Raw genomic sequence first — 24,973 nt, forward strand, 5'->3', positions numbered from 1 at the left:
AGACGTGACGCTTGGCATTTAGGCCAAAGAGTTTCATCAGACCAGAGAATCTTGTTTCTCATAGACAGAGAGTCTTTAGGTGTCTTTTGGGAAACTCATAGCAGGCTGTCGTGTGTCTTTCACTGAGAGGTAAATCCCCGTCTGGCCACTCTACCATAAAGGCCTGATTGGTGGAGTGCTGCAGAGATGGTTGTCCTACTAGAAGGTTCTCCCATCTCCACAGAGGAACTCTAGAGCTCTGTCAGAGTGACCATCGGGTTCTTGGTCCCCTCCCTGACCAATGCCCTTCTCCCCCGATTGCTCAGTTTGGCCGGGCGTCCAGCTCTAGGAAGAGTCTTGGTGGTTCCAAACTTCTTCCATTTAAGAATGATGGAGGCCACTGTGTTCTTGGGGACCTTCAATGCTGCAGAAATTTTTCGTACCCTTCCCCAGATCTGTGCCTCGACACGATTCTGTCTCGGAGCTCTATGGACAATTCCTTCGACCTCATGGCTTGGTTTTTGCTCTGACATGCATCGTCACAACCTTATATAGAGGTGTATGCCTTTCCAAATCATGTCCAATCAATTGAATTTACCACAGGTGGACTCGAATTAAGTTGTAGAAATAGGAGGCACTGAGCTCAATTTCGAGTCTTATAGCAAAGGGTCTGACTACTTAGGTAAATAAGGTATTTATTCATTATGGGGTATTGTGTGTAGATTTGTCCATTTTAGAATAAGGCTGTAACATAACAAATTGTGGAAAAAGTCAAAGTGTCTGAATACTTTCCGAAGGCACTGTATCTGTGACCAACAGATGCTTATCTGTATTACCAGTAATGTGAAATCCATAGATTAAGGCCTAATACATATATTTAAATGTTATTATTTCCTTATATGAATTGTAACTCAGTAAAAATTGTTGCATGTTGCGTTTATATTGAAGCCAAGTGAAGTTTTCCATAAACTTGTAATTATTAATTTAGGATTTTATCCCTTGACATATCAATCCTATAGTGGGAAGGATCCTATAAATCAAGACTGAATGCCTGTAACACTCCGAATAAATGAATAATGTGCATTTGAAGATTTGTCTTTGGTCATGCAACTACAATACAGGCTGGATGTCTAAACAAAGTCAATTCTGAATGTCAATAGATTTTTAGATTAATTCTCATCAATGACAACGGTCCAGAACTGACTTACCACTCAACTGTCTAGTATCCGGGTTAATGATTATATAATTGACTAAGTGTCTCTTTCCTTGTAGAATGTTGACAGCTGAAAAGAAAACATTGTATTGCTATGATGCTCAAACTTAACTTAGAAGCTACACTCACCGACACGGGATAAACTTTAACCCTCATGCTGGCCCTGACCAAACAGGTAAGTTGCCTCTCACTTTAGCTGCATTTCTCCACATGGCCAGACAAACAAAACTTCGGGAAAACACTACCCAACAGGCGGGGGCGAATGACACTGTCTACCAGCCGCCCCCCGCGGACTAGCTAGGTTGCTAGTTAGCTAGCACACGGTGTCACTCCATCCTGCTCTGTACCGGAGAAAACCGTGGCTGACAGATGGGGGCGAGGACACTGTGTACTAGCTAGTTTGAGTTAACAACATCGTGCGCTAGCTAGCTTAATAGCTAACATACGGTTGCGCCCCCGTCTGCTGTGAGTCCTCCTTGCTAGCTAGCTGGAGCGACAGTGCTCAACAAGCGGGGCAAAGGAACACTGTCTACTGTGTATGTCTAGCATGCTACCATTATCGCCCCATACCGTTCGTCTGTGGTTTATCTAACGCCACCTACTGTACTGGAGGCCCCCCCCATGCCTGTACTAAATTTATATTTGACCAAATGAAGTATAAAGAGGGGTTCCTGCAAATGCAGGAATGCCCCGAATGCGGGCCGCAATTGCACCCTTCTCGAAAATCTTGTTTATCTTGACCTTCGGCTCCAATAACTGCTCAAACAGACCAGTCGATTTGCACTGACGTGCTCGAACGTGCGCGTCCTCGCTATTCAGTGACAAAGATGGCGGCCGCCGCCGGATCAGGTAATCTAATTTCCCGTTCACACATATGTGATATTAATTTGAGGAGCATGTATTTTACGTTTAATTTAATAGCTATATTACATTCCGTTATGAAACATTAATCTCAAAGACATTCCACAATTTCCCGAGACATGTTTACTAGATGAATGTGGGTGAGTTCGCTCAGCCAGTATTGCTAGCTACTAACTAGCTAACATTAGCGCAGTTTGCTCTTCTCCGACTATTTGTAACTCTCGACCAACTCACTTGGTGTATTTAAAATATTAATTGATTATGCCATAATTTGTATATAAAATATTGTATTTGTGGTTCTAGTGTGGTTTAGCCATCGTCTGTGTATTCGTCTAACTTACTAGCTAGCCTATTCAACTGCAGCGTCATGTTTCTGCGCAGCTAACGACGCTAACATTACTAGTAACGTTAGCTGGTACCAGTGGCAGCTGAACCGGAGACAACTTACAAATCGAGCTTGGCGGAACTAGTATACATGTTTCGAATAACTGAAATAGCTAACTATCGCTGGCGTCTGTCAAAATGCATTTCTCCAACTGTTTATTAGCGGTTAGTTAAGTCAAAAGGGGTGGGTATAATTTGTGGAACGTTCCAACAGGAATCTGTTCCAAAAACGTAAAAAAAGTACAAAGTTGCCAACAAACAACACATACAAAGTAACTTAGCGATATCAATTCACCTAGCTAACTAGCTGCTGCAAAGGCATCAACTCTAAACTTAATGAAATAGCCCAGGCCCTACCCGGTATCTTATTCGGCCGCTATACAACTTTGGATGCGTTGTTTGTTGGCAACCTTGTTATTTACTTAGTTTTTGGAACAGATTCATGTTGGAACGTTCCACAAATTATACCCACCCCCCCCGCACCTCTGATTCAGAGGGATTGGGTGAAATGCGGAAGATGCATTGTTGCACAACTGACTAGGTATCCCCCTTTCCTTTTCGATACCTAACTAGCAAGTGCACTTTGGCCATCAGCTACACACCCACAACTTGAGAAAGTGATGGCTATGGCAATTGCATGTGTCAGATTCAGAGGTGTGTGAATAATATAGGACAGCTAGTTACTTGGTTCCTACTAATAGTATTTGATTAGCTAACATACAATTAGCTGAGGAGGGTTGTGTTAAATGAATCGCTATCAAAATTCATAGAATTAGGCCTAGCTACATGTTTGCCTAACATTTTGTTCCATTCCTTTCATCAATCTAACAGAGTACTGCAGTTTTGCTCCACACATTATAGATCCCAAGTGACTTAAAACCTCTCAAGCATCATCCCGTTTTTACCTTTCATGTCTTCCTGTATAAACTGTATTACAATGAACAGTATTTTCAACCTTGCTCCACACTTTGCATTTTTTTATGAACAATTCAACAGAACCCATTGAGTCAACTTGGCACCCTGGTCTGTTTGCAGAGCAGTGAATTTTCAGTTTACGTTGTAGTAACTACTAGATATGAGTGGTTGAAAAATGTCTGCTTTGAACCTTGTATGTTTTAAAAGTCATCAAAGTTCCCCGTAACTTCCGGCTACTGGAGGAGCTGGAAGAGGGCCAGAAGGGTGTTGGAGACGGGACAGTGAGCTGGGGACTGGAGGACGACGAGGACATAATGCTGACTCGCTGGACAGGCATGATCATAGGGCCTCCCAGGGTAATGGAAAACCAACGATGCACACACACAAACGCCGTAAGGCCTCTCAGGGTGTCAGACCAAACACCGTCACGCCACAGAAATCCTTGCTTTCTCAGTCCTGGTTTCCTCAATTCTTCTGAAGTGCATTGTATTTCCTTCTCTAAATTATAAGCATTGAGGAAGTGAGAAAACAAGGACGTCGCAAATGGATTTGGCAGCTAATGCCATTTTCTGACACAGCAACTGTCGCTTTTCACATCTATATCCACAGTTGACGATCAATATGGAGTCACCTCTATTTTAACCCCAATTGAGGAATGGAAACATGGAACATTTTGATTTTAGAGGATGAGCTGCTGCTCAATCATAGCCAAGAACACTGCTTCAGCTAAACCATGCACACCGCAGGTCAGCTCTAAACCATGCTCAAGTAGCAGGTGAAAGGTAGCAGGTGAAATCGCTAGCTAGTTAGTTAGCTGTTTGCACTAATAGCAGCCATCATGGTGTGATGTCACCCGCCCTGAGACCTAAAGTAGTGTTGCCCTCGCCCAACCTAAACCATGATTTTGTCAGCTTATGAAGTACATATGTTTTTGTTGTTGATGCTTGTGAGCATGAACAAAGAGGATAAACATAGCATAAATCACCTTTCTCCCAGTGGAGGAACCAATCATTTACAGTGCCATCGGAAAGTATTCAGACCCCTTGACTTTTTCCACATTTTGTTACATTTACGTCCTTATTCTAAAATGGATAAAAAAATAATAATCCTAAATCTGCCCACAATTACCCCATAATGACAAAGCGAAAATAAGTATTCAGACCCTGAGCTATGTGACTTGATATTGAGCACAGGTGAATCCTGTTTCTGTTGATCATCCTTGAGATGTTTCTACAACTTGATTGTAGTCCACCTGTGGTGAATTGATTGGACATTTGGAATCACGCCAGTCTATATAAGGTCAGCATCATGCTATGGGGCTGTTTTTCAGGGACTGAGAGACTAGTCAGGATCGAGGGAAAGATGAATGGAGCAAAGTACAGCGAGATCCTTGATGAAAATTTGCTCCAGAGCGCTCAGGACCTCATACTGGGGAGAAGGTTCACCTTCCAACAAGACAATGACCCTAAGCACACAGCCAAGACAATGTCGGGTTGGCTTCGGGACAAGTCTCTGAATGTCCTTGAGTGGCCCAGCCAGAGCCCAGACTTGAACCCGATCTAACATCTCTGGAGAGACCTGACAGTAGCTGTGCAGCAACTCTCCCCATCCAACCTGACAGAGCCCGAGAGGATCTGCAGAGATGAATTTTTAGAAACAACCCAAATACAGGTGTGCCAGGCTTGTAGTGTCATACCCAAGAATACTTGATGCTATAATCGCTGCCAAAGGCGCTTCAACTGAGTAAAGGGTCTGAATACTTATGTAAATGTGATATCTCAGTTTTTATTTTTATAAATTAGCTGAAAATTCTAAACCTGTTTTTACTTTGTCATCGGGTGTTGATTGATGATGGAAAAAAGCTATTTAATACATTTTAGAATAAAGCTGTAACGTAACAATGTGAAAAGTCAAGTGGTCTGAATGCTTTCCGAAGGCGCTGTGTGTATCTCACTCACACACACCATTGGGAGGAACATACCATGAGCGCGACAGCAATATAATTGAAATAGAAAAATTCAAATTCTATTGGGACAGCCACAGGCGTTCTGCAAACAAAGGAAGAAACATCCATGAGTCAAAGAACCACACGCTTTCTGTCCCAGATGCACCTCTGTTTTGCAGGCTCCTTTTAATTAACAACATAGGCCAATACTAAACTGGAGCCAGCAGGCCAATCATAGGCCTTCAACAAGCTTACTTACTGTCATGGCTCACCACTCATGATGATAACCAAGACAGCTACCCACTACCACGTGACAAATAAACTTTGACAAAACTACCATGCAGGCTTTATCTTGAACCAAAACCTGTTTCAGGAATTAAATCTTTCCTTCTTTCTGATGTCTTTCTTCCAGACAATCTACGAGAACAGGATGTACAGTCTAAAGGTAGAATGTGGACCCAGATATCCTGAGTCTCCCCCTTTTGTCCGATTTGTGACCAAGATCAATCTGAATGGCGTGCACAACTCAAACGGTGTGGTAAGTCTCAGGAAATACATGTCCTGTTGTTCGGGTTGTATTCAGCACCTTTTTTGTATTTTGGAGTATGTGGCCTGAAGGCCTACAGCTTGCAAAGCACAGCGGATTCATTACCTACAGACGCAGGACTGGTTTTCCAGACCCAGATGAAGTCCTAGACTAAAAAGCACTTGAAACTCAACTGAACATGGGTTTTAGTCCAGGAATCTGTGTTTGTTTGTTTGAGTGTACTTTTGTCCTTGTCTGAGCTGAAGGCACCAATGAGCATTAAAACATATAATAAATTAGCCAAGGTTTGAAACCCAATTTTCTTCTACAGAGGCCATAGCGGTCTTAGAATACTCATACTAACCATACTATTTGCGATGTAAATTGAGTGTAAAGTAAGCTTATTGGTCATAATATGGGTATAGTTAGTATACCCATAACTACATTCGCCAAAGTAAACAAGCAGTGGACACTATTTCCGTGCTCTTAGGGCCCATAATGCAATTCTTCAGAAAATGTGCGTGGCTTCACAACGGTCTCAGATTTCAAGAAATGCTGGAAAATATTCACCCGAAGTCCGTGAGCGGATACAAATTCATTGCTTTAACTAATTATGACAAGTGTTAAGAAAATGTTGAGCAATGTAATAAAGTACTTTTCAAATAAGTTTCCTTACACGTTATGTTGACTGAGAATTTGTTAGCTACTCCATCCTGCGTTCGTACATTCGCTCTGGCTTTCTACTCTGATTTCAGAGCACTCTCGTCCGAGTGTGCCAGAGCACAGAATGACTGATGGATTTACGAACACTCAACACCAGTTGAATATGGCCGGTGTCAGTAAACGTTGGCAAAAAGGCGTAATTAAATTGTTGCCAGCAACAGTTTGTCACCAAAGCTCTAGATAACATGAAAACAGCCTAACCAGCTCTGCTAGATTGAGTAAAATGGTCAGAGTGAGGTATTCTCTCACTTGAGTCTGGAAGTAGCTAGCAAGTTAGCTTGGGTGCTTGATTGACGTGAGGTCAGAACGCTCGGATCAACCTTACTCCTCGGCCCTAGCAAGAGGTTGCATAGCAACAGCATCAACTTCTAGTAGACAGGCGAAGCGCTAGTACGCTTAACTGAAAATATACCGTTTGTTTACACTATACTAAAATTAACTGTGTGTGTGTATATATCGCACTCATTAAGTTTGTAGTATGTTAGAATGAGTATTCGAGCACAGCTTATGTCGTTTCCAAGTTGTGTGCGAGTCTCTTACATGGCTGTAATCTCCCCTCAGGTGGACACGCGGGCGGTGGCGGCACTGGCTAAGTGGCAGAACTCGTACAGCATCCGTGTGGTGCTGCAGGAGCTCCGGAGGCTCATGATGTGTAAAGAGAACATGAAGCTCCCCCAGCCGCCCGAAGGCCAGGTCTTCAGCAACTGAGCCCCCTGGCCCTGACGAGCCCTGCTATCCCTACTCTCCCTCACTATCTCCATCGACACACACACACACACGTAAACCTACACATACAGTACATGCACTTGCACTGATTCAATGCTTCCTCACATCTGCACACTCGCACGAACCCCCCCCACACACACATACAGCGTTACGTACCCCTTATTTTTCGGAGACTCTTGAATACTCTGTTCTCACGTAGCTCTCTTTTGCCAGGCCCCTCTCACCTTCTGTCCTAAATGCCATGCCCACTTTCTCTCGCTCTCTCTCATTAGACAGAGATGGTTGCACAGGTGAACTCCACCCCCCATCATCTACCCAACTGTGCAGACCAGACATTACGATACAAATTACTGTACATCTTACTAATCTTTTTTTTTTTCTTATTATTTGTGTTCTACATCCAGATTGTAAAATAACATAAATTATCTTATTGAGTGTACCTATCTTATGTGTGTGCTGGATTCTTCAACCCAAGGGTGGTGGCATTTACTCTGTACTGTAGTGTGTAGCACGGGTGGAAATCAAGATGACTTGCTGCACCGCAAAAGAAAAGTAGATCCCGTGGCCCCACTGAAATGTGGACAGTAAAGTTGTAACTGTTCTGCTCTTAATGTCGCTGCAAGACTCTAGTTTTTATCTGATTCTGCTTGCCCTGTTAAACTATGCAGTGGCTTAGGATACACTGCAGTCTTGCCAGGGTCTGTTTCTGAAATCAAACAAGTCAAAACCCCCCCCACCCTTATGTTTTATTTTTTGAGCCACTCTTGGTGAAACGGCAAGGGAGGGATTTAAAACATTTATGGTGTTTTTCAGGCTAGCATTGGTCTCAAACTGAGTAACCAGCTTCTCAATCCCGATTATGTGAATTTCTGGGCCTTGGCACATGTACGGTACATGGGATTAGGCATTCAACACTGTGTATCAACTGGGCACTCTCGGTTCATCGCCCACTCCTATTTTAAACCTCTGGCCTCTCTGCCATGTGGATTGTTACGCTTTGTGATTGAATGGGGAGGAAGTACATTTTGAGGGAAGGGGTTAAATTACATTGGGTTTAAAATACTTATCTTATGTGCTTGGCACCTTTTTCAGGTTCACATTACTAGGTGGAGAATGAGTTAGTTTTTTGTCTCATCTTTAGGGCTGACCTGTGTATGTTCGTTGAGGTTATCTCATACAGTGGGCCCACTGAAATGCAATGTATGGCTTTAGATGTTTATTTTTTAACCGGTGTGATTCTGTAGTCTGGGTGATGGTGACCTGTGCATGGTTTTATTTGAATTAAACATAATTACTTTTGCATGTGTTTGTCTCCTTGTGATTCTCAATCCATTTCGGCATGGGCGGCATTCCGTCGCACAGTGGAATGATAACATTGTATTTGAAATATCTAAAACGTGTATGTGTTATCACATGTCTTAGAATGTGTATTTTTATTGTACAGGAACAATGTTGAGACGCTAAAGAAGTATCATTATGATTTTTTTTAAAGTATAGTTAATTTAATATATTTACCCTAATCTTAAATTTGCATCAGCATATTCTAAATATTTTTCATAGAGAGAATTAAGGTGTAAACTACCAAACTTGAGGGTTCTGTTTTTCACTATCAAATTATATACAATGCATTCGGCAAAGTATTCAGACCCCTTCTATTTTTTACATTTTATGTTATAGCCTTATTCCACAATGGATTAAATAAAAATATAAAATCCTCATCAATCTACACACTACCCCATAATGACAACGCAAAAACAGGTTTTAGGAAATTTTCACAAATTTACAAAACTTATTTACGTAAGGTATTTTTCTTTTCCATGAGAGGTGCATCAGGTGCATCCTGTTTCAATTGTTGATCCTTGATGTTTCTAAATAAATTCTAGAAATGTCCCTTTTGAGGACCCTGTCTTTCAAAGATCGTAAAAATCCAAATAACTTCACAGATCTTCATTGTAAAGTGTTAAAGTACTGTTTCCTGTGCTTGTTCAATGAACCATAAACTAATGAACATGCACCTGTGGAATGGTTAAGACACTAACAGCTTACAGACGGTAGGCAATTAAGGTCACGGTTATGAAAGCAGGACACTAAAGAGGCCTCTACTGACTGAAAAACACCAAAAGAAAGATGCCCAGGGTCCCTGCTCATCTGTGTGAACATGCCTTAGGCATGCTGCAAGGAGGCATGAGGACTGCAGATGTGGACAGGGCGATAAATTGTTATGTCTGTACTGTGAGACGCCTAAAACAGCGCTACAGGGAGACAGGACAGACAGCTGATCGTCCTCGCAGTGGCAGACCACGTGAACAACACCTGCACAGGATCTGTACATCTGAACATCACACCTGCGGGACAGGTACAGGATGGCAACAACAACTGCCCGAGTTACACCAGGAACGCCTATGGGCACAAACCCACCGTCGCTGGTCCAGACAGGACTGTCAAAAAGTGTCAGTCGCGGTTTTGTCTTACCGGGGTGATGGTCGTATTCACGTTTATCGTCGAAGGAATGAGCTTTACACCGAGGCCTGTACTCTGGAGTAGAGGTCGACCGATTATGATTTTTCAATACCGATACTGATTATTGGAGGACTAAAAAAAGCCGATACTGATTAAACGGCCAATTATTATTATTATTTTTAAAAGCTAACGTTTAAGTTCCTTGCTCAGAACATGAGAACATATGAAAGCTGGTGGTTCCTTTTAACATGTCTTCAATATTCCCAGGTAAGAAGGTTTAGGTTGTAGTTATTATAGGAATTATAGGACTATTTCTCTCTATACCATTTGTATTTCATTAACCTTTTGACTATTAGATGTTCTTATAGGCCCTTTAGTATTGCCAGTGTAACAGTATAGCTTCCGTCCCTCTCCTCGCTCCTACCTGGGCTCGAACCAGGAACACAACGACAACAGCCACCCTCGAAGCAGCGTTACCCATGCAGAGCAAGGGGAATAACCACTTCAAGTCTCAGAGCGAGTGACGTTTGAAACGCTATTAGCGTGCACCCCGCTAACTAGCTAGCCATTTCACATCGGTTACACCAGCCTAATCTCTGGAGTTGATAGGCTTGAAGTCATAAACAGCGCAATGCTTGAAGCACAGCAAAGAGCTGCTGGCAAAATGCACAAAAGTGCTGTTTGAATGAATGCTTACGAGCCTGCTGGTGCCTACCACTGCTCAGTCAGACTGCTCTATCAAGTCATAGACTTAGTTATAACACACAGAAATACGAGCCTTAGGTTATTAATATGGTCGGATCCGGAAACTATCATCTCAAAAACACAACGTTTATTCTTTCAGTGAAATACGGAACCGTTCCGTATTTTATCTTAACGGGTGGCATCCATAAGTCTAAATATTCCTGTTACATTGCACAACCTTCAATGTTATGTCATAATTAAGTAAAATTCTGGCAAATTAGGCGGCTCAAACTGTTGCATATACACTGGCTCTGCGTGCAATGAACGCAAGAGAAGTGACACAATTTCACCTGGTTAATATTGCCTGCTAACCTGGATTTAATTTAGCTGAATATGCAGGTTTAAAAATATATACTTCTGTGTATTGATTTAGGTACACATTGGAGCAACGACAGTCCTTTTTCACGAATACGCACTGCATCGATTATACGCAACGCAGGACATGCTAGATAAACTAGTAATATCATCAACCATGTGTAGTGATTGATTGATTGTTTTTGTAAGATACGTTTAATGCTAGCTAGCAACTTACCTTGGCTTACTGCATTCGCGTAACAGGCAGTCTCCTCGTGGAGTGCAATGTAATCAGGTGGTTAGAGCGTTGGACTAGTTAACTGTAAGGTTGCAAGATTGAATCCCCGAGTTGACAGGGTAAAAATCTGTCGTTCTGCCCCTGAACAAGGCAGTTAACCCACTGTTCCTAGGCCGTCATTGAAAATAAGAACGTGTTCTTAACTGACTTGCCTAGTTAAATAAAGATTAAATAAAGGTGTAAAAAAATATATTTTTAAATAAATACAATTAAAAAATTCGGCCAAATCGCTGTCCAAAAATACAGATTTCCGATTGTTATGAAAACGTGAAATCGGCCCTAATTAATCGGCCATTTGATTAATCGGTCGACCTCTACTCTGGAGCGGGATCGATTTCGAGGTGGAGGGTCCGTCATGGCTGAGGTGGTGTGTCACAGCAACATCGGACTGAGCTTGTTGTCATTGCAGGCAATCTCAACGCATGCTCATCCTGACATGACTCTCCAGCATGACAACGTCACCAGCCATACTGCTCGTTCTGTGCATGATTTCCTGCAAGACAGGAATGTCAGTGTTCTGCCATGGCCAGCAAAGAGCCAGGATCGCAATCCCATCACCCTCCGACTGTTGGATCGGAGGGTGAGGGCTAGGGCCATTCCCCCCCAGAAATGTCCGGGAACTTGCAGGTGCCTTGGTGGAAGAGTGGGGTAACATCTCACAGCAAGAACTGACAAATCTGGTGTAGTCCATGAGGAGGAGATGCACTGCAGTACTTAATGCAGCTGGTGGCCACACCAGATACTGACTGTTACTTTTGATTTTGATCCCCCCCTTTTCTTCAGGGACACATTATTCCATTTCTGTTAGTCACATGTCTGTGGAACTTGTTCAGTTTATGTCTCAGTTGTTGAATCTTATGTTCATACAAATATTTACACATGTTAAGTTTGCTGAAAATAAACGCAGTTGACAGTGAGAGTTTCTTTTTTTTGTTGCTGAGTTTACAACTTGGAATCCACCTGTGGTAAATTCAATTGATTGGACATAATTTGGAAAGGCACACACCTGTCTATATAAGGTCCCACAGTTGAGAGTGCATGTCAGAGCGAAAAACCAAGTCATGAGGTCAAAGGAATTGTTCTTCGACCTCATGAGACAGGATTGTGTCGAGGCACAGCTCTGGAGAAGGGTACCAAAATATTTTCTGCAGCATGGAAGGTCCTCAAGAACACGGTGTCCTCCATAATTCTTAAATGGAAGAAGTTTGTAACCACCAATATTATTCCTAGAGCTTGGCCACCCTCACAAACTGAGCAATTGGGGTAGAAGTGCCTTGGTCAGGGAGGTGACCAAGAACCCGATGGTCACTTTGACAGAGCTACATAGTTCCTCTGTGGAGATGGGAGAACCTTCCAGAAGGACATCCATCTCTGCTGCACTCCACCAATCAGGCCTTTATGGTAGAGAGGCCAGACGGAAGCCAGTCCTCAGTAAAAGGCACATGACAGCCTGCTTGGAGTTCGCAAAAAGGTACCTAAAGACTCTCAGACCATGAGAAACAAGATTCTCTGGTCTGATGAAACCAGGATTGAACTCTTTGGCCTGAATGCCAAGCATCATGTCTGGAGGAAACCTGGCACCATTCCCGCGGATCATGTTGGTGGCAGCATCATGCTGTGGGGCTGTTTTTCAGAGGCAGGGACCGGGAGACTAGTCAGGATCGAGGGAAAGATGAATGGAGCAAAGTTCAGAGAGATCCTAGATTGAAACCTGCTCCAGAGCACTCAGGACCTCAGACTGTTGTGAAAGTTCACCTTCCAACAGGACAACGACCCAAAGCACACAGCCAAGACAACGCAGGAGTGGCTTCGGAACAAGTCTCTGAATGTTCTTGAGTGGCCCAGCCACAGCCCGGACTTGAAACCGATCGAAAATCTCTGAAGAGACCTGAAAATAGCTGTGCAGCGACGCTCCCCATCCAACCTGACAGAGCTTGAGAGGATCTGCAGAGAAGAATGGTAGAAACTTCCCAAACACAGGTGTGCCAAGCTTGTATCGTCATACCCAAGAAGACTTGAGGCTGTAATCGCTGTCAAAGGAGCTTCAACAAAGTACTGAGCAAAGGGTCTGCATACATAAATGTTTAATTTCAGTTTTTTTTATAAACTTGTTTTTGCTTTGCCATCATGTGGTATTGTGTGTAGATTAATTAGGGAGAAACCCAATTTAATACATTTTCGAATAAGGCTGTAATGTAATAAAATGTGAAAAAGTCAAGTGGTCTGAATACTTTTCCGAATGCACTGTAAAATACATTTAACAACAATATAAAAAATGCTATAGGGACACATATTAGCTTACATCTTCATTGGGTTTTTGTAACCATTTATAATTGAGCAATAAGGCCCGAGGAGGTGTGGTATATGGCCAATACACCACTACAAAGGGTTGTTCCTTTTTTTCTCTCTCTCCTTTATTAAACAGGTTTTTCTCATTGAGATAACATCTCTTTTCCAAGAGAGACCTGGTCCAATAGCAGCAGGGGGAACAACGTTTCAGACAAAACAACTTACATACACTAACACAACATTAAACAAAACTATAAACACACATACAGTACAACAACAAAAAAAATACGTTAAAAACACGAAAGTCTTGACTAAAAACAGCTGTCCTAAAGACAATTGCACTCTTCTATGATATATACATCGATCAAGTGTTTAAACTCCACCAACGAAACTAGATCATCAAATTTTCAAATGTTCAGGAGAGAATTCCAGGACCACAGAGCTAAGTAACAAAAACTATTTCTACCATGACCTGTTCTAATTTTTGGTGCTGTTAGAAGCAAATGAGAATGGGACCTTAATTGATATTTATTTATTGACCTGGCTAAAAAAGAACAGAGATAAAATTGCATTTTTACCCAATATGGCCTTATAAATCAGTGTATACCAGTGTTTAAGCCTACGCAAGGTCAATGACGATCAGCCAACAGCGCTGTAGAGATCACAATAATGTGTTAGACGTTTTTGATTTGTAATGAACCTTTGGGCTGCATGATACTGAATCAAGTGCTCTCAGGGTAGTGGTTGAGACCTGCATATATATAACATCACTAAAATCTAAAACCGCCAGTAATGTACATCGTACCAGCTCCTTCCTGGCCTCAAAAGAAAAACAAGCCTTATGCCGGTAATAAAAAACTATTCTCAGCTTGAGCTTCCTTATCAAGTTCTCTACATGCACAGTGAAGCTCAGCTTGTCATCAACCCACACACCCAAATATTTGTACACTTTAACTTGCTCTATAGTATGTCTAGCCAATTCAGCAATGACATTATTAGTAACATGCCTGGCATTTGAAAATACCATGCATTTTGTTTACCCGAATTTAGAACCAGCTTTAAATCATACAGATTCTGTTGTATGATGTTAAATGCTCTTTGGGCATTTTCAAAAGCTAAAGATAAACTACTACGACTTGAATAAAGAACAGTATCATCTGCATAAAAATGAACATCCGCTGTTTCAATAAGATCCCCAATGAATGAACAACAGTGGGCCCAAATTAGAACCTTGCGGAACACCTGAGCACACCTCTATGGACTCAGATTTACAACCATCCACCATTACACATTATGTGCGATTTGATAGGTAATTTATAAACCAATCTAGACCATGACCAGTAATTGCACAACATTTTAACCTTTGCACTAACACAGCATGGTCCACAGTGTCAAAAGCCTTCGACAAATCAATAAAGACAGACACACAATATAACTTCTTATCAACAGCACAGTGGATGTAATTTAAAACCTTCAATGTTGCTGAAACAGTTCTGTGGCCAGACCTAAAACCTTATGCACAACGTGGAGTTCCTGGGCAGCCCTTAGCCATGGTATATTGGCCATATATCACAAACCCCAGAGGTGCCTTATTGGTATTATAAACTGGTTACCCAATGTAATTAGAGCAGTAAAAATAAATGTTTTGTTATACCCATGGTAAACACAGCAAATGTGCCCCAATATGTAATCCCTATGCTAATTTCACGAAAAAGATTGCAGACATCTGCAAACTGAAATCTCAGGATGTCCAACAAGTTCCCCTGGGTCTTTCTGTGGCAAATGTCAAATGTGACACTAGGCTTTGACAGAAATACTTCTGTAGTGTCATGCAGATTTTCATGATACTGGAAGGATACTGGACCTCCTGATTTGACACTGGTCTTTCTCATTTGTCAAAGCCAGAGAGGGTGAAGTAGCCACCCACCCAGAGAGAAGATTTGGGGAAGACCAATTGGGGGAGAAAAGTCCTTTATGAAGTAAGCGGTCATCCGCTGAGTAGGAAACATGTCTGCTCAGAAAATGGGGATTGTTCTCGTCCATCTTGGTACAGTGACTTGCAAGGTGCAGCATCTCTATGGGAAGCAGACCACTGGTCCTCATTCAACAGCTGTTCCCCTTTGGCTGCCGGGCTCAGCCACCGCTCCTCTCCTGCGAGGCCAACGTAGAGATGGAACAAAGAGTTACGTGACCTGGGCGGTTTTTAGGGGAAAGCAGCACAAATTCATCACAATGAGAGACACAGCTGGGGGTGCCCCAGTCTCCTATAGGCTACGTCACACAATATGGAGAACTCTGTGAACTCAAAGGAGTGCCAAAATTAGAGTACACCTCATTATATCAGGGCCTGTATTTATAAAGTTCTTCATAGTAGAAGTGCTGAATAGGATCAGGTCCCTCTTGTCCATGAAGTCTCATTCTTTATGATCTAAAAGGCTAAACTGATTCTAGATCAGCAGTCCTATTCTGCAATGGTTTATGAATATGGACCCAGCAATATATAGGTTTTCAATCAGGATTTTTTTTTTTTGGGGGGGGGGGGGGGTATTGTGGTTTAGGCCTTAATTCACATCAACAGCAAATACCTAGAATCACACGATTTAAGATCAGCTAGGCTTGTGTGATTTTCCATCAGAACATCTCATAGTAAAAATTATAAGGAAAGTAGACTGTTCTTTTTCAGTGAACCATTGGGTAACACTTTACTTAAAGCCTGAATGAATAATGCATTATGATGCAGGTATTATGCATTGTAAGACCTGTTATGAGCATGTATGACCCCTGTATAATGTCTTATAATGTCTTATCTTATAATGATCCTCTTGGTTAACCCAGAACTAAAATGTCACGTCAGCTGCATGATTAAGTTTGGGAGCCACTTGGGTGGGGCTCCCGAGTGGCGCAGCAGTCTAAGGCACTGCATGTCAGTGGTTGAGGGCTAATTGCTCAATTGCTCAATATTAGGATAGGAATTCTCAATAATCGGAACCCATCTCTTGCTGCTGGATCAAATGGGTCCAACTGGCAAGCAGGACACAGGTGTTTGTAGGATGCCGTTAGGAACTACTGGTAACCTCATGGGTACACTCACAAATACAAAGGAAAGCACAGCCGAGAGCTGCCCAGTGACACGAGCCTACCAGACGAGTTAAATTACTTATATGCTCGCTTCGAGGCAAATAACACTGAAACATGCATGAAAGCACCAGCTGTCTGTAAGAGTGTGTGATCACGCTCTCCATAGCCGATGTGAGTAAGGCCACTGGGCCAGAAGGATTACCAGGATGTGTACTGTGAGCATGCACTGACCAACTGGTAAGTGTCTTCACTGACATTTCAACCTCTCCCTGTCCGAGTCTGTAATTCCAACATGTTTTAAGCAGACCACCATAGTGCCTGTGCGCAAGACCATTAAGGTAACCTGCCTAATTGACTACCGACTCGTAGCACTCACGTCTGTTGCTATGAAGTGCTTCGAAAGGCTGGTCATGGCTCACATCAACACCATTATCCCAGAAACCATAGACCCACTCCAATTTGCATACCGCACTTACAGATCCACAGATGATGCATACTCTATTGCACTCCACACTGCCCTTTTCCACCTGGACAAAAGGAACACCTATGTGAGAACTACAGCTCAGCGTTCAACAACATAGTGCCCTCAAAGCTCATCAATAAGCTAAGGACCCTGGGACAAAACACCTTCCTCTGCAACTGGATCCCGGACTTCCTGAGGGGCCACCCCCATCTGGTGGGGCGGGTGGGGCGGCAGCGTAGCCTAGTGGTTAGAGCGTTGGACTAGTAACCGGAAGGTTGCAAGTTCAAATCCCTGAGCTAACAAGGTACAAATCTGTCATTCTGCCCCTGAACAAGGTAGTTAACCCACTGTTCCTAGGCTGTCATTGAAAATAAGAATTTGTTCTTAACTGACTTGCCTGGTTAAATAAAGGTAAAAAGAAAATGTTTAAAAAAAAGGGTAGATAGCAACACATCCGTCACGCAGATCCTCAACACGGGGGCCCCTCAGGGGTGTGTGCTCAGTCACCTCCTGTACTCCCTGTTCACTCATGACTGCATGGCCAGGCACGACTCCAACACCATCATTAAGTTTGCCAATGACACAACAGTGGTAGTCCTGATCACCGACAACGATGAGACAGCCTATAGGGAGGAGGTCAGAGACCTGGCCATGTGATGCCAGGACAACAACCTCTCCCTCAACGTGATCAAGATAAAGGAGATGATTGTGGACTACAAGAAAAAGAGGACCGAGCACACCCCCATTCTCATCGACGGGGCTGCAGTGGAGCAGGTTGAGAGCTTCAAGTTCCTTGGTGTCCACATCACCAACAAACTAACATGGTCCAAGCACACCAAGATAGTCGTGAAGAGGGCACAACAAAAACTATTCCCCCTCAGGAGACTGAAAAGATTTGGCATGGATCCTCAGATCCTCAAAGGGTTCAACAGCTGCACCATCAAGAGCTGGTTGCATCACCACCTGGTATGGCAACTACTCGGCCTCCGACCGCAAGGCACTACAGAGGGCAGTGGGAACGGCCAAGCTTCCTGCCATCCAGGAACTCTATACCAGGCGGTGTCAGAGGAAGGCCCTAAAAATGGTCAAAGACTCCGGCCACCCTAGTCATAGACTGTTCTCTCTGCTACCGCACGGCAAGCAGAGCGCCAAGTCTAGGTCCAAGAAGCTTCTAAACAGCTTCTACCCCCAAGCCATAAGTCTCCTGAACACCTAATCAAATGGCTACCCAGACTGTTGTTATCATCTATGCATAGTCACTTTAATAACTCTACCTACATGTACATATTGTTTCAACTAACCGGTGCCCCCGCACATTGACTGTACTGGTACCCCCCCTGTATATAGTCTCGATATTGTTATTTTTCTTATTCATATTTTTTTTACACTGCATGGTTGGTTAGGGGCTCGTAAGTAAGCCTTTCACTGTAACACCTGTTGTATTCAGCGCATGTGACTAATACAATTTGATTTGATTATTGTGATGCAATAATTCCCATGTCGATGTAGAATGTTAATTCAAATGATGTTAACTGATGTGGCTTATGCTAGGCAGGGCTAACCCGTTTTGGAATATGAATAAGAATATCAAATAGAATATGACTCCAATATACTGTACATACAGTGAGCTCCAACACATTTTTGTTGTTGTTAAGGCTCTGTACTCCAGCTCTTTGGATTTGGAAATGCTACAATACGACTATGAGGTTAAAGTGCAGACTGTCAGATCTAATTTGAGGGTATTTTCATCCATATCGGGTGAACCGTTTAGAGATTATGGTTTGCACATAGTCCCACCATTTGTAGGGGACCAAAAGTATTTGGACAAATTCACTTATATGTGTGTTAAAGTAGTAAAAAACGTATTTGGTCCCATATTCATAGCACTCAATGACTACATCAAGCTTGTGACTCCACACATTTGTTGCATGCATTTGCTGACTGCTTCTTCCCTAAATAGTTATTGCATAGTTTGGAGCTGTGCATTGGGTCATTGTCCTGTTGTAGGAGGAAATTGGCTCCAATTAAGCGCCGACCACAGGGTATGGCACGGCGTTGCAAAATGGAGTGATAGCCTCCTTCTTCAAGATCCCCTTTACCCTGTACAAATCTCAAATTTTACCACCACCAAAGAACCCCCAGACCATCACATTGCCTCCACCATGCTTGACAGATGGCGTCAAGTACTCCTCCAGGATCTTTTCATTTTTTCTGCATCTCACAAATGTTCATTGTGATCCGAACACCTCAAACTTAGATTCGTCTGTCCATAACACTTTTTTCCAATCTTCCTCTGTCCAGTGTCTTTTTATTGGCCAGTCTGAGATATGGCTTTTTCTTTGCAACTCTGCCCAGAAGGTCAGCATCCTGGAGTCGCCTCTTCACAGTTGACGTTGGTGTTTTGCAGGTACTATTTAATGAAGCTGCCAGTTGAGGACTTGTGAGGAATCTGTTTCTCAAACTGACACTCTAATGCACTTGTCCTCTTGCTCAGTTGTGCACCGGGGCCTCCCACTCCTCGTTCAATTCTGATTAGAGCCACTGTTCTGTGAAGGGGTAAGTACACAGCGTTGTACGAGATCTTCAGTTTCTTGGCAAGTTCTCACATGGAGTAGATTTAATTTCCCAGAACAAGAATAGACTCATGAGTTTCAGAAGATAGTTCTTTGTTTCTGGCCATTTTGAGCCTGTAATCGAACCCACAAATGCTGATGCTCCAGATACTCAACTAGTCTAAAGAAGGCTAGTTGTATTGCTTCTTTAATCAGAACAACAGATTTCAGCTGTGCTAACATAATTGCAAAATGGTTTTCTAATGATCCTTTTAAAATTATAAACTTGGATTAGCTAACACAACGTGTCATTGGAACACAGGAGTGATGGTTGCTGATAATGGACCTCTGTACGCCTATGTAGATATTCCATTTAAAAAGTCAGCCGTTTCCAGCTACAATAGTCATTTCCAACATTAACAATGTCTACACTGATATCTAATCAATTTGATGTTATTTTAATGGACAATTCTTTTTGCTTTTCTTTCAAAAACAAGGACATTTTTAAGTGACCTCAAACTTTTGAACGGTAGTGTATATCTGATATTTATTCATTTAATGTCATAAACTTGTGTTCATTAGACCAACTGCCTGATCATCAAATGACGTATCTGTAGTCACACACATCTTCATGATTGACTCCATTCTCTGATTGCACTCCATTTGTTGCGTTCAGATGTCAAACACAGACAGAGAGAAGACCAGTTGTGGGAGGAGTCACATGATCCACTGACACATATAGTCCCACACCATTCTCCAGCATGACCCGATGTGTATGGGGCTGCACCGAGCAGTTTTGAGAGGCCCATCTGCTCGTGTGGTCAATACCACACACACATACACACACACACATACAATCTCGCTCAAAGAGAGTGAGACCCACAACTAGAGTGCCAATTAGCTAAATGAGACAGGTTGTTTGCTTTGTGTTGAGTTTCATTTCGAAGGACGGCGCACATACAGTACATGTATCATTTTGGGTTTGCTTTGAGATTTGTCCCGTTGATTAAGCTATTGATTAAGTTGATCATACTCTGTCATATGTCCTTTTGGACTTTCTCATTAAATAAACAAACGTGTTGATTTTGTTTAGATTCTTGGACATTGGAGAAAAGTGGACTGTGAGTTTTCCCTCCCTTGATAATAATGACAAATAAACAGAGGGAAACTGAGGGCTAGTTCAGCTTACTTGGGGGCTGCAGAGGAGCTGTTGACAAGGTTGTCAGTCTTCTATTTAGCATATCTAATTTATAATTTAAAAAAAAACTTACCAAAGGCACCCATTCTAAGAAAATAAAGTAATATGTTATATGTTAGTAATCCTGACTTCCCGTCAGGTTTGACTGGAGCCAACTGCTTTGTCAGTGCCGTCATGACACACGTGTCGAACCCAGATACTCCCCCCCCTTTATTCTGCAAAAAAAAACTAAAATGGCTGATAAACCAATGCAACTGATAAGGGAAATGGAGAGTCATTTCGGCAAGGTCACTTGGGCCACTGTACATCTCCATCTCACGGCGCCAATAGCCTGGTCCCAAGGGGAGCAGCTGAGTTGCTGGCTGTCGCATGGCTTTAAGGTGACGGAATGTAGCCCTCTACCAATATCCCACCCCTTACACCCCCTCACACTACTGCACGCCCCATTACGAAACCCTGAGCAGATGGCCCCGGGACAAAGAGTGTGAGAGGGTGAGAATTCCCTCCCCCCTGAACACACCCACACCACTTCCCCCCTTAGACCCCCTCCCCTCTAACACACAGCTCGTGGTCTCAGCACTACAGCTGGCCCCTATCACACCCATTGTAACCTCTCCTCGAACACCCCCCGCCCCCAACACACACACACTTTCCTGCACGTGCCACGTGCCCCTCAATTAGGCAGAATTGATGATGCGTTCTCCCAGCATTCCTTTTTCAGCTCATATACAGATACAGTGATTATTCTAGTGGTACTTCATTTTGTGAAAAATAGCTTTTTTAATGCAGACCATAGCCAAATGGTATGTTGTTTCCTTTCAGATAAGGGTCCCCATTGGGGTCCTCTGCAGGTAATTCTCCCTTAATACTACTACTAATAATTAATAATACTCCCTTTGACAGTGCAATTGAACCGTGAGCGCTGAAGGGCTATCTGACAAAGAGCCATTTAGTGTAAGTGCTCTCAAGGCCACCGAATGACACTTGTATAGACAATGTCACCCCAAGTGGCACCATCAGTTGATTGCATATTGAATAGGGACAAGGGAAGTGATATATGCTATATATGATATATGGTTAGAAATATGCAGTATTATTGGCAAGCATGAAGTCCCAAGGCCAAGTGTCCGCCTACGAAAGTTAATTCACTCTGGATGTGTCCCAAATGACACCCTACTCTCCACATAGTGCACTTCTTTTGACCAGAGCCCTATGGGTCCAGTTAAAAAAGTAGTGCACTATATAGGGAATAGGGTGACATTTGAGGCGCAAGCCCCTTTATCAATATCAGGAGCCAAGGACAACGGGATGCTATTGGGACATTTAGCCAATAAAATCGGGTTATTTCAGTAATGCGATAGACATAAATGGTACGTGTAGTGGACACCTGTTATTTTTCTGAGACACAATAGAATGCACCAAACAGGCACTCGTCAGCATTTTAAACATTGTGTAATGTCATTGATCTACTGTCTGGAGCTGACCTTTGCATGTTGTTTCTATATTTATTTTGTATTTTTATGCGGGGGGTTGTTTGAGCGAAAATGGCCACAGTCCACGTTTTAGCGCTATAAAAAAATAATCACGTTCTTGTGTCCTGTGTTCCTGGGTTGTAATGTATCATTATTGGTCAATAAGAACACAATCACAAGTACTATTGAAATTAATGTCTCATGCAGTACAGTACATTTCTCCTATTGTCTGCACTAGCATCCATCCAGATCAGGCATCATGTCACAGCTTTCTCCTCCTAATGCACCTTATTCTCTCTTCTTCTGCCTTCTGTAGGTCCCAGTTCCCAGGAGACCTGGTCCTCCTCACACCACCACAACGGATGGACGTCGTGAACAAAGACCGTTGGGAAGGAGGGAGTGACACGTTTGATTGATGACCACCAAAATGGAGAGGAGAGAGACGGACAGAATCCTTTTATCAGGATTGAGGCCTGACTAGATTAAAATGTAGTTGTACAACCCCCGTTGTGCCCCCCAACAGCTCTCCACCCTACTCCATCTCTCCCCCCTTATCACAACACCTAATGGGTTGATGTTTTTCTCGGATCTCTTTCCGTGACCTCTCATCAGAGCTTCTTGTTAAGGTCTTTCTGTGGGATAGGGATGGTGAGGATTGAGTTGGTTCTACATGCCTTTTCAAGTCACCTCAAAATAATTCAAGTGGAGGTTTTGTCATGTGTTTGTCCTATGCAGAATCCCTGTGGTCCTTGTAGCATTGTTTTCCCAAGCAGAAATAGAAGTTATGGGTACAGTGGGGCAAAAAAGTATTTAGTCAGCCACCAATTGTGCAAGTTCTCCCACTTAAAAAGATGAGAGAGGCCTGTAATTTTCATCATAGGTACACTTCAACTATGACAGACAAAATTAGAAAAAAAATCCAGAAAATCACATTGTAGGATTTTTTATGAATTTATTTGCAAATTATGGTGGAAAAAAAGTAGTTGGTCAATAACAAAAGTTTATCTCAATACCTTGTTATATACCCTTTGTTGGCAATGACAGAGGTCAAACGTCTTCACAAGGTTTTCACACACTGTTGCTGGTATTTTGGCCCATTCCTCCATGCAGATCTCCTCTAGAGCAGTGATGTTTTGGGGCTGTTGCTGGGCAACACGGACTTTCAACTCCCTCCAAAGATTTTCTATGGGGTTGAGATCTGGAGACTGGCTAGGCCACTCCAGGACCTTGAAATGCTTCTTACGAAGCCACTCCTTTGTTGCCCGGGGCGGTGTGTTTGGGATCATTGTCATGCTGAAAGACCCAGCCACGTTTCATCTTCAATGCTCTTGCTGATGGAAGGAGGTTTTCACTCAAAATCTCACGATACATGGCCCCATTCATTTTTTCCTTTACACGGATCAGTCGTCCTGGTCCCTTTGTCCTCCAAACACGACGAGTTGAGTTTTTACCAAAAAGTTATATTTTGGTTTCATCTGACCATATGACATTCTCCCAATCTTCTTCTGCATCATCCAAATGCTCTCTAGCAAACTTCACACGGGCCTGGACATGTACTGGCTTAAGCAGGGGGACACGTCTGGCACTGCAGGATTTGAGTCCCTGGCGGCGTAGTGTGTTACTGATGGTAGGCTTTGTTACTTTGGTCCCAGCTCTCTGCAGGTCATTCACTAGGTCCCCCTGTGTGGTTCTGGGATTTTTGCTCACCGGTTCTTGTGATAATTTTGACCCCACAGGGTGACATCTTGCGTGGAGCCCCAGATCGAGGGAGATTATCAGTGGTCTTGTATGTAATCCATTTCCTAATAATTGCTCCCACAGTGGATTTCTTCAAACCAAGCTGCTTACCTATTGTAGATTCAGTCTTCCCAGCCTGGTGCAGGTCTACAATTTTGTTTCTGGTGTCCTTTGACAGCTCTTTGGTCTTGGCCATAGTGGAGTTTGGAGTGTGACTGTTTGAGGTGTCTTTTATACTGATAACAAGTTCAAACAGGTGCCATTAATACAGGTAACAAGTGGAGGACAGAGGAGCCTCTTAAAGAAGAAGTTACAGGTCTGTGAGAGCCAGAAATCTTGCTTGTTTGTAGGTGACCAAATACTTATTTTCCACCATAATTTGCAAATAAATTCATTAAGGCCTCTCTCATCTTTTTAAGTGGGAGAACTTGCACAATTGATGGCTGACTAAATACTTTTTTGCCCCACTGTATGTATAAGACTACACAAAAAGTTTTTTTTTTTAAGAATAATTCTTCATTTTTAACTCGGTACATACTCAGAAATAAGTGAGTGAAGGTAAAAACAAGTTAATTCCTTTCTTTTCTCAGATTCACTCATTGGTTACTGCCGATCAATGGACAAGACAATCAGGCTCATTCATTGGCTTGCAGCTGTCTCATTGTCAGGTGCTGAAGAAAGCAACTTTAGCGAAGCGCTGAAAATACGTTCTTTGTGAAAAGGACCTGCATTTGTTTTGCAGAGGGCCCTCCACCAATGACTGAATGTGATTAGCACAAATTATCTCAATTATCTCTACTAAAACAGACAACAATAGCCACTCCCAACTAACACACTGTATGGCCTATTTACTATGCTGTTAGCTCGTCACATAGTGCAAAGTCGCACACAAAATTAATTCATGTTGTGTATGGAGTAAAAACACACGTGTTGTACTTTATGTGTAAGTATCTTTACAGATTTGCAGGATTGCACATTTTGTACCATTACCTTGTTCCTTGTATGAGTGAAACACTTGTTTCCCCCAAAAGAAATGAAACACAAAAGGAATGAAATTAGGCATATCGCTTTTCTTGTTGTTGGAGAGAGGGTTTTCCTTCTGTTCGTGCATTAGCA

At 42.7% G+C, this 24,973-nt stretch overlaps 1 protein-coding gene across 1 annotated transcript; it reads left to right on the top strand.

The window, feature by feature from the left end:
• Positions 1-1,957: 1,957 nt before the first annotated feature.
• Positions 1,958-8,574, top strand: LOC139413833 (ubiquitin-conjugating enzyme E2 variant 1-like). The gene is made up of 4 exons (XM_071161623.1): positions 1,958-2,041; positions 3,560-3,708; positions 5,710-5,835; positions 7,108-8,574. The coding sequence occupies exons 1-4, from the start codon at positions 2,020-2,022 to the stop codon at positions 7,252-7,254; spliced, it is 444 nt and encodes a 147-aa protein (XP_071017724.1). The 5' UTR covers positions 1,958-2,019; the 3' UTR covers positions 7,255-8,574.
• The last annotated feature ends 16,399 nt before the right edge of the window (positions 8,575-24,973 follow it).

Source organism: Oncorhynchus clarkii, chromosome 7 (assembly GCF_045791955.1).
Source record: "Oncorhynchus clarkii lewisi isolate Uvic-CL-2024 chromosome 7, UVic_Ocla_1.0, whole genome shotgun sequence".
Classification (NCBI taxonomy): Eukaryota; Metazoa; Chordata; class Actinopteri; order Salmoniformes; family Salmonidae; genus Oncorhynchus; species Oncorhynchus clarkii.

What these genes read in the sequence shown, in the direction of transcription:
- LOC139413833 (XM_071161623.1), top strand. Translation starts at nt 2,020, where the DNA reads ATGGCGGCCGCCGCCGGATCAG. An exon ending in GGCGGCCGCCGCCGGATCAG is followed by an intron (nt 2,042 to 3,559) that starts GTAATCTAATTT and finishes ATGTTTTAAAAG; the next exon opens with TCATCAAAGTTCCCCGTAAC. An exon ending in TGCACAACTCAAACGGTGTG is followed by an intron (nt 5,836 to 7,107) that starts GTAAGTCTCAGG and finishes ATCTCCCCTCAG; the next exon opens with GTGGACACGCGGGCGGTGGC.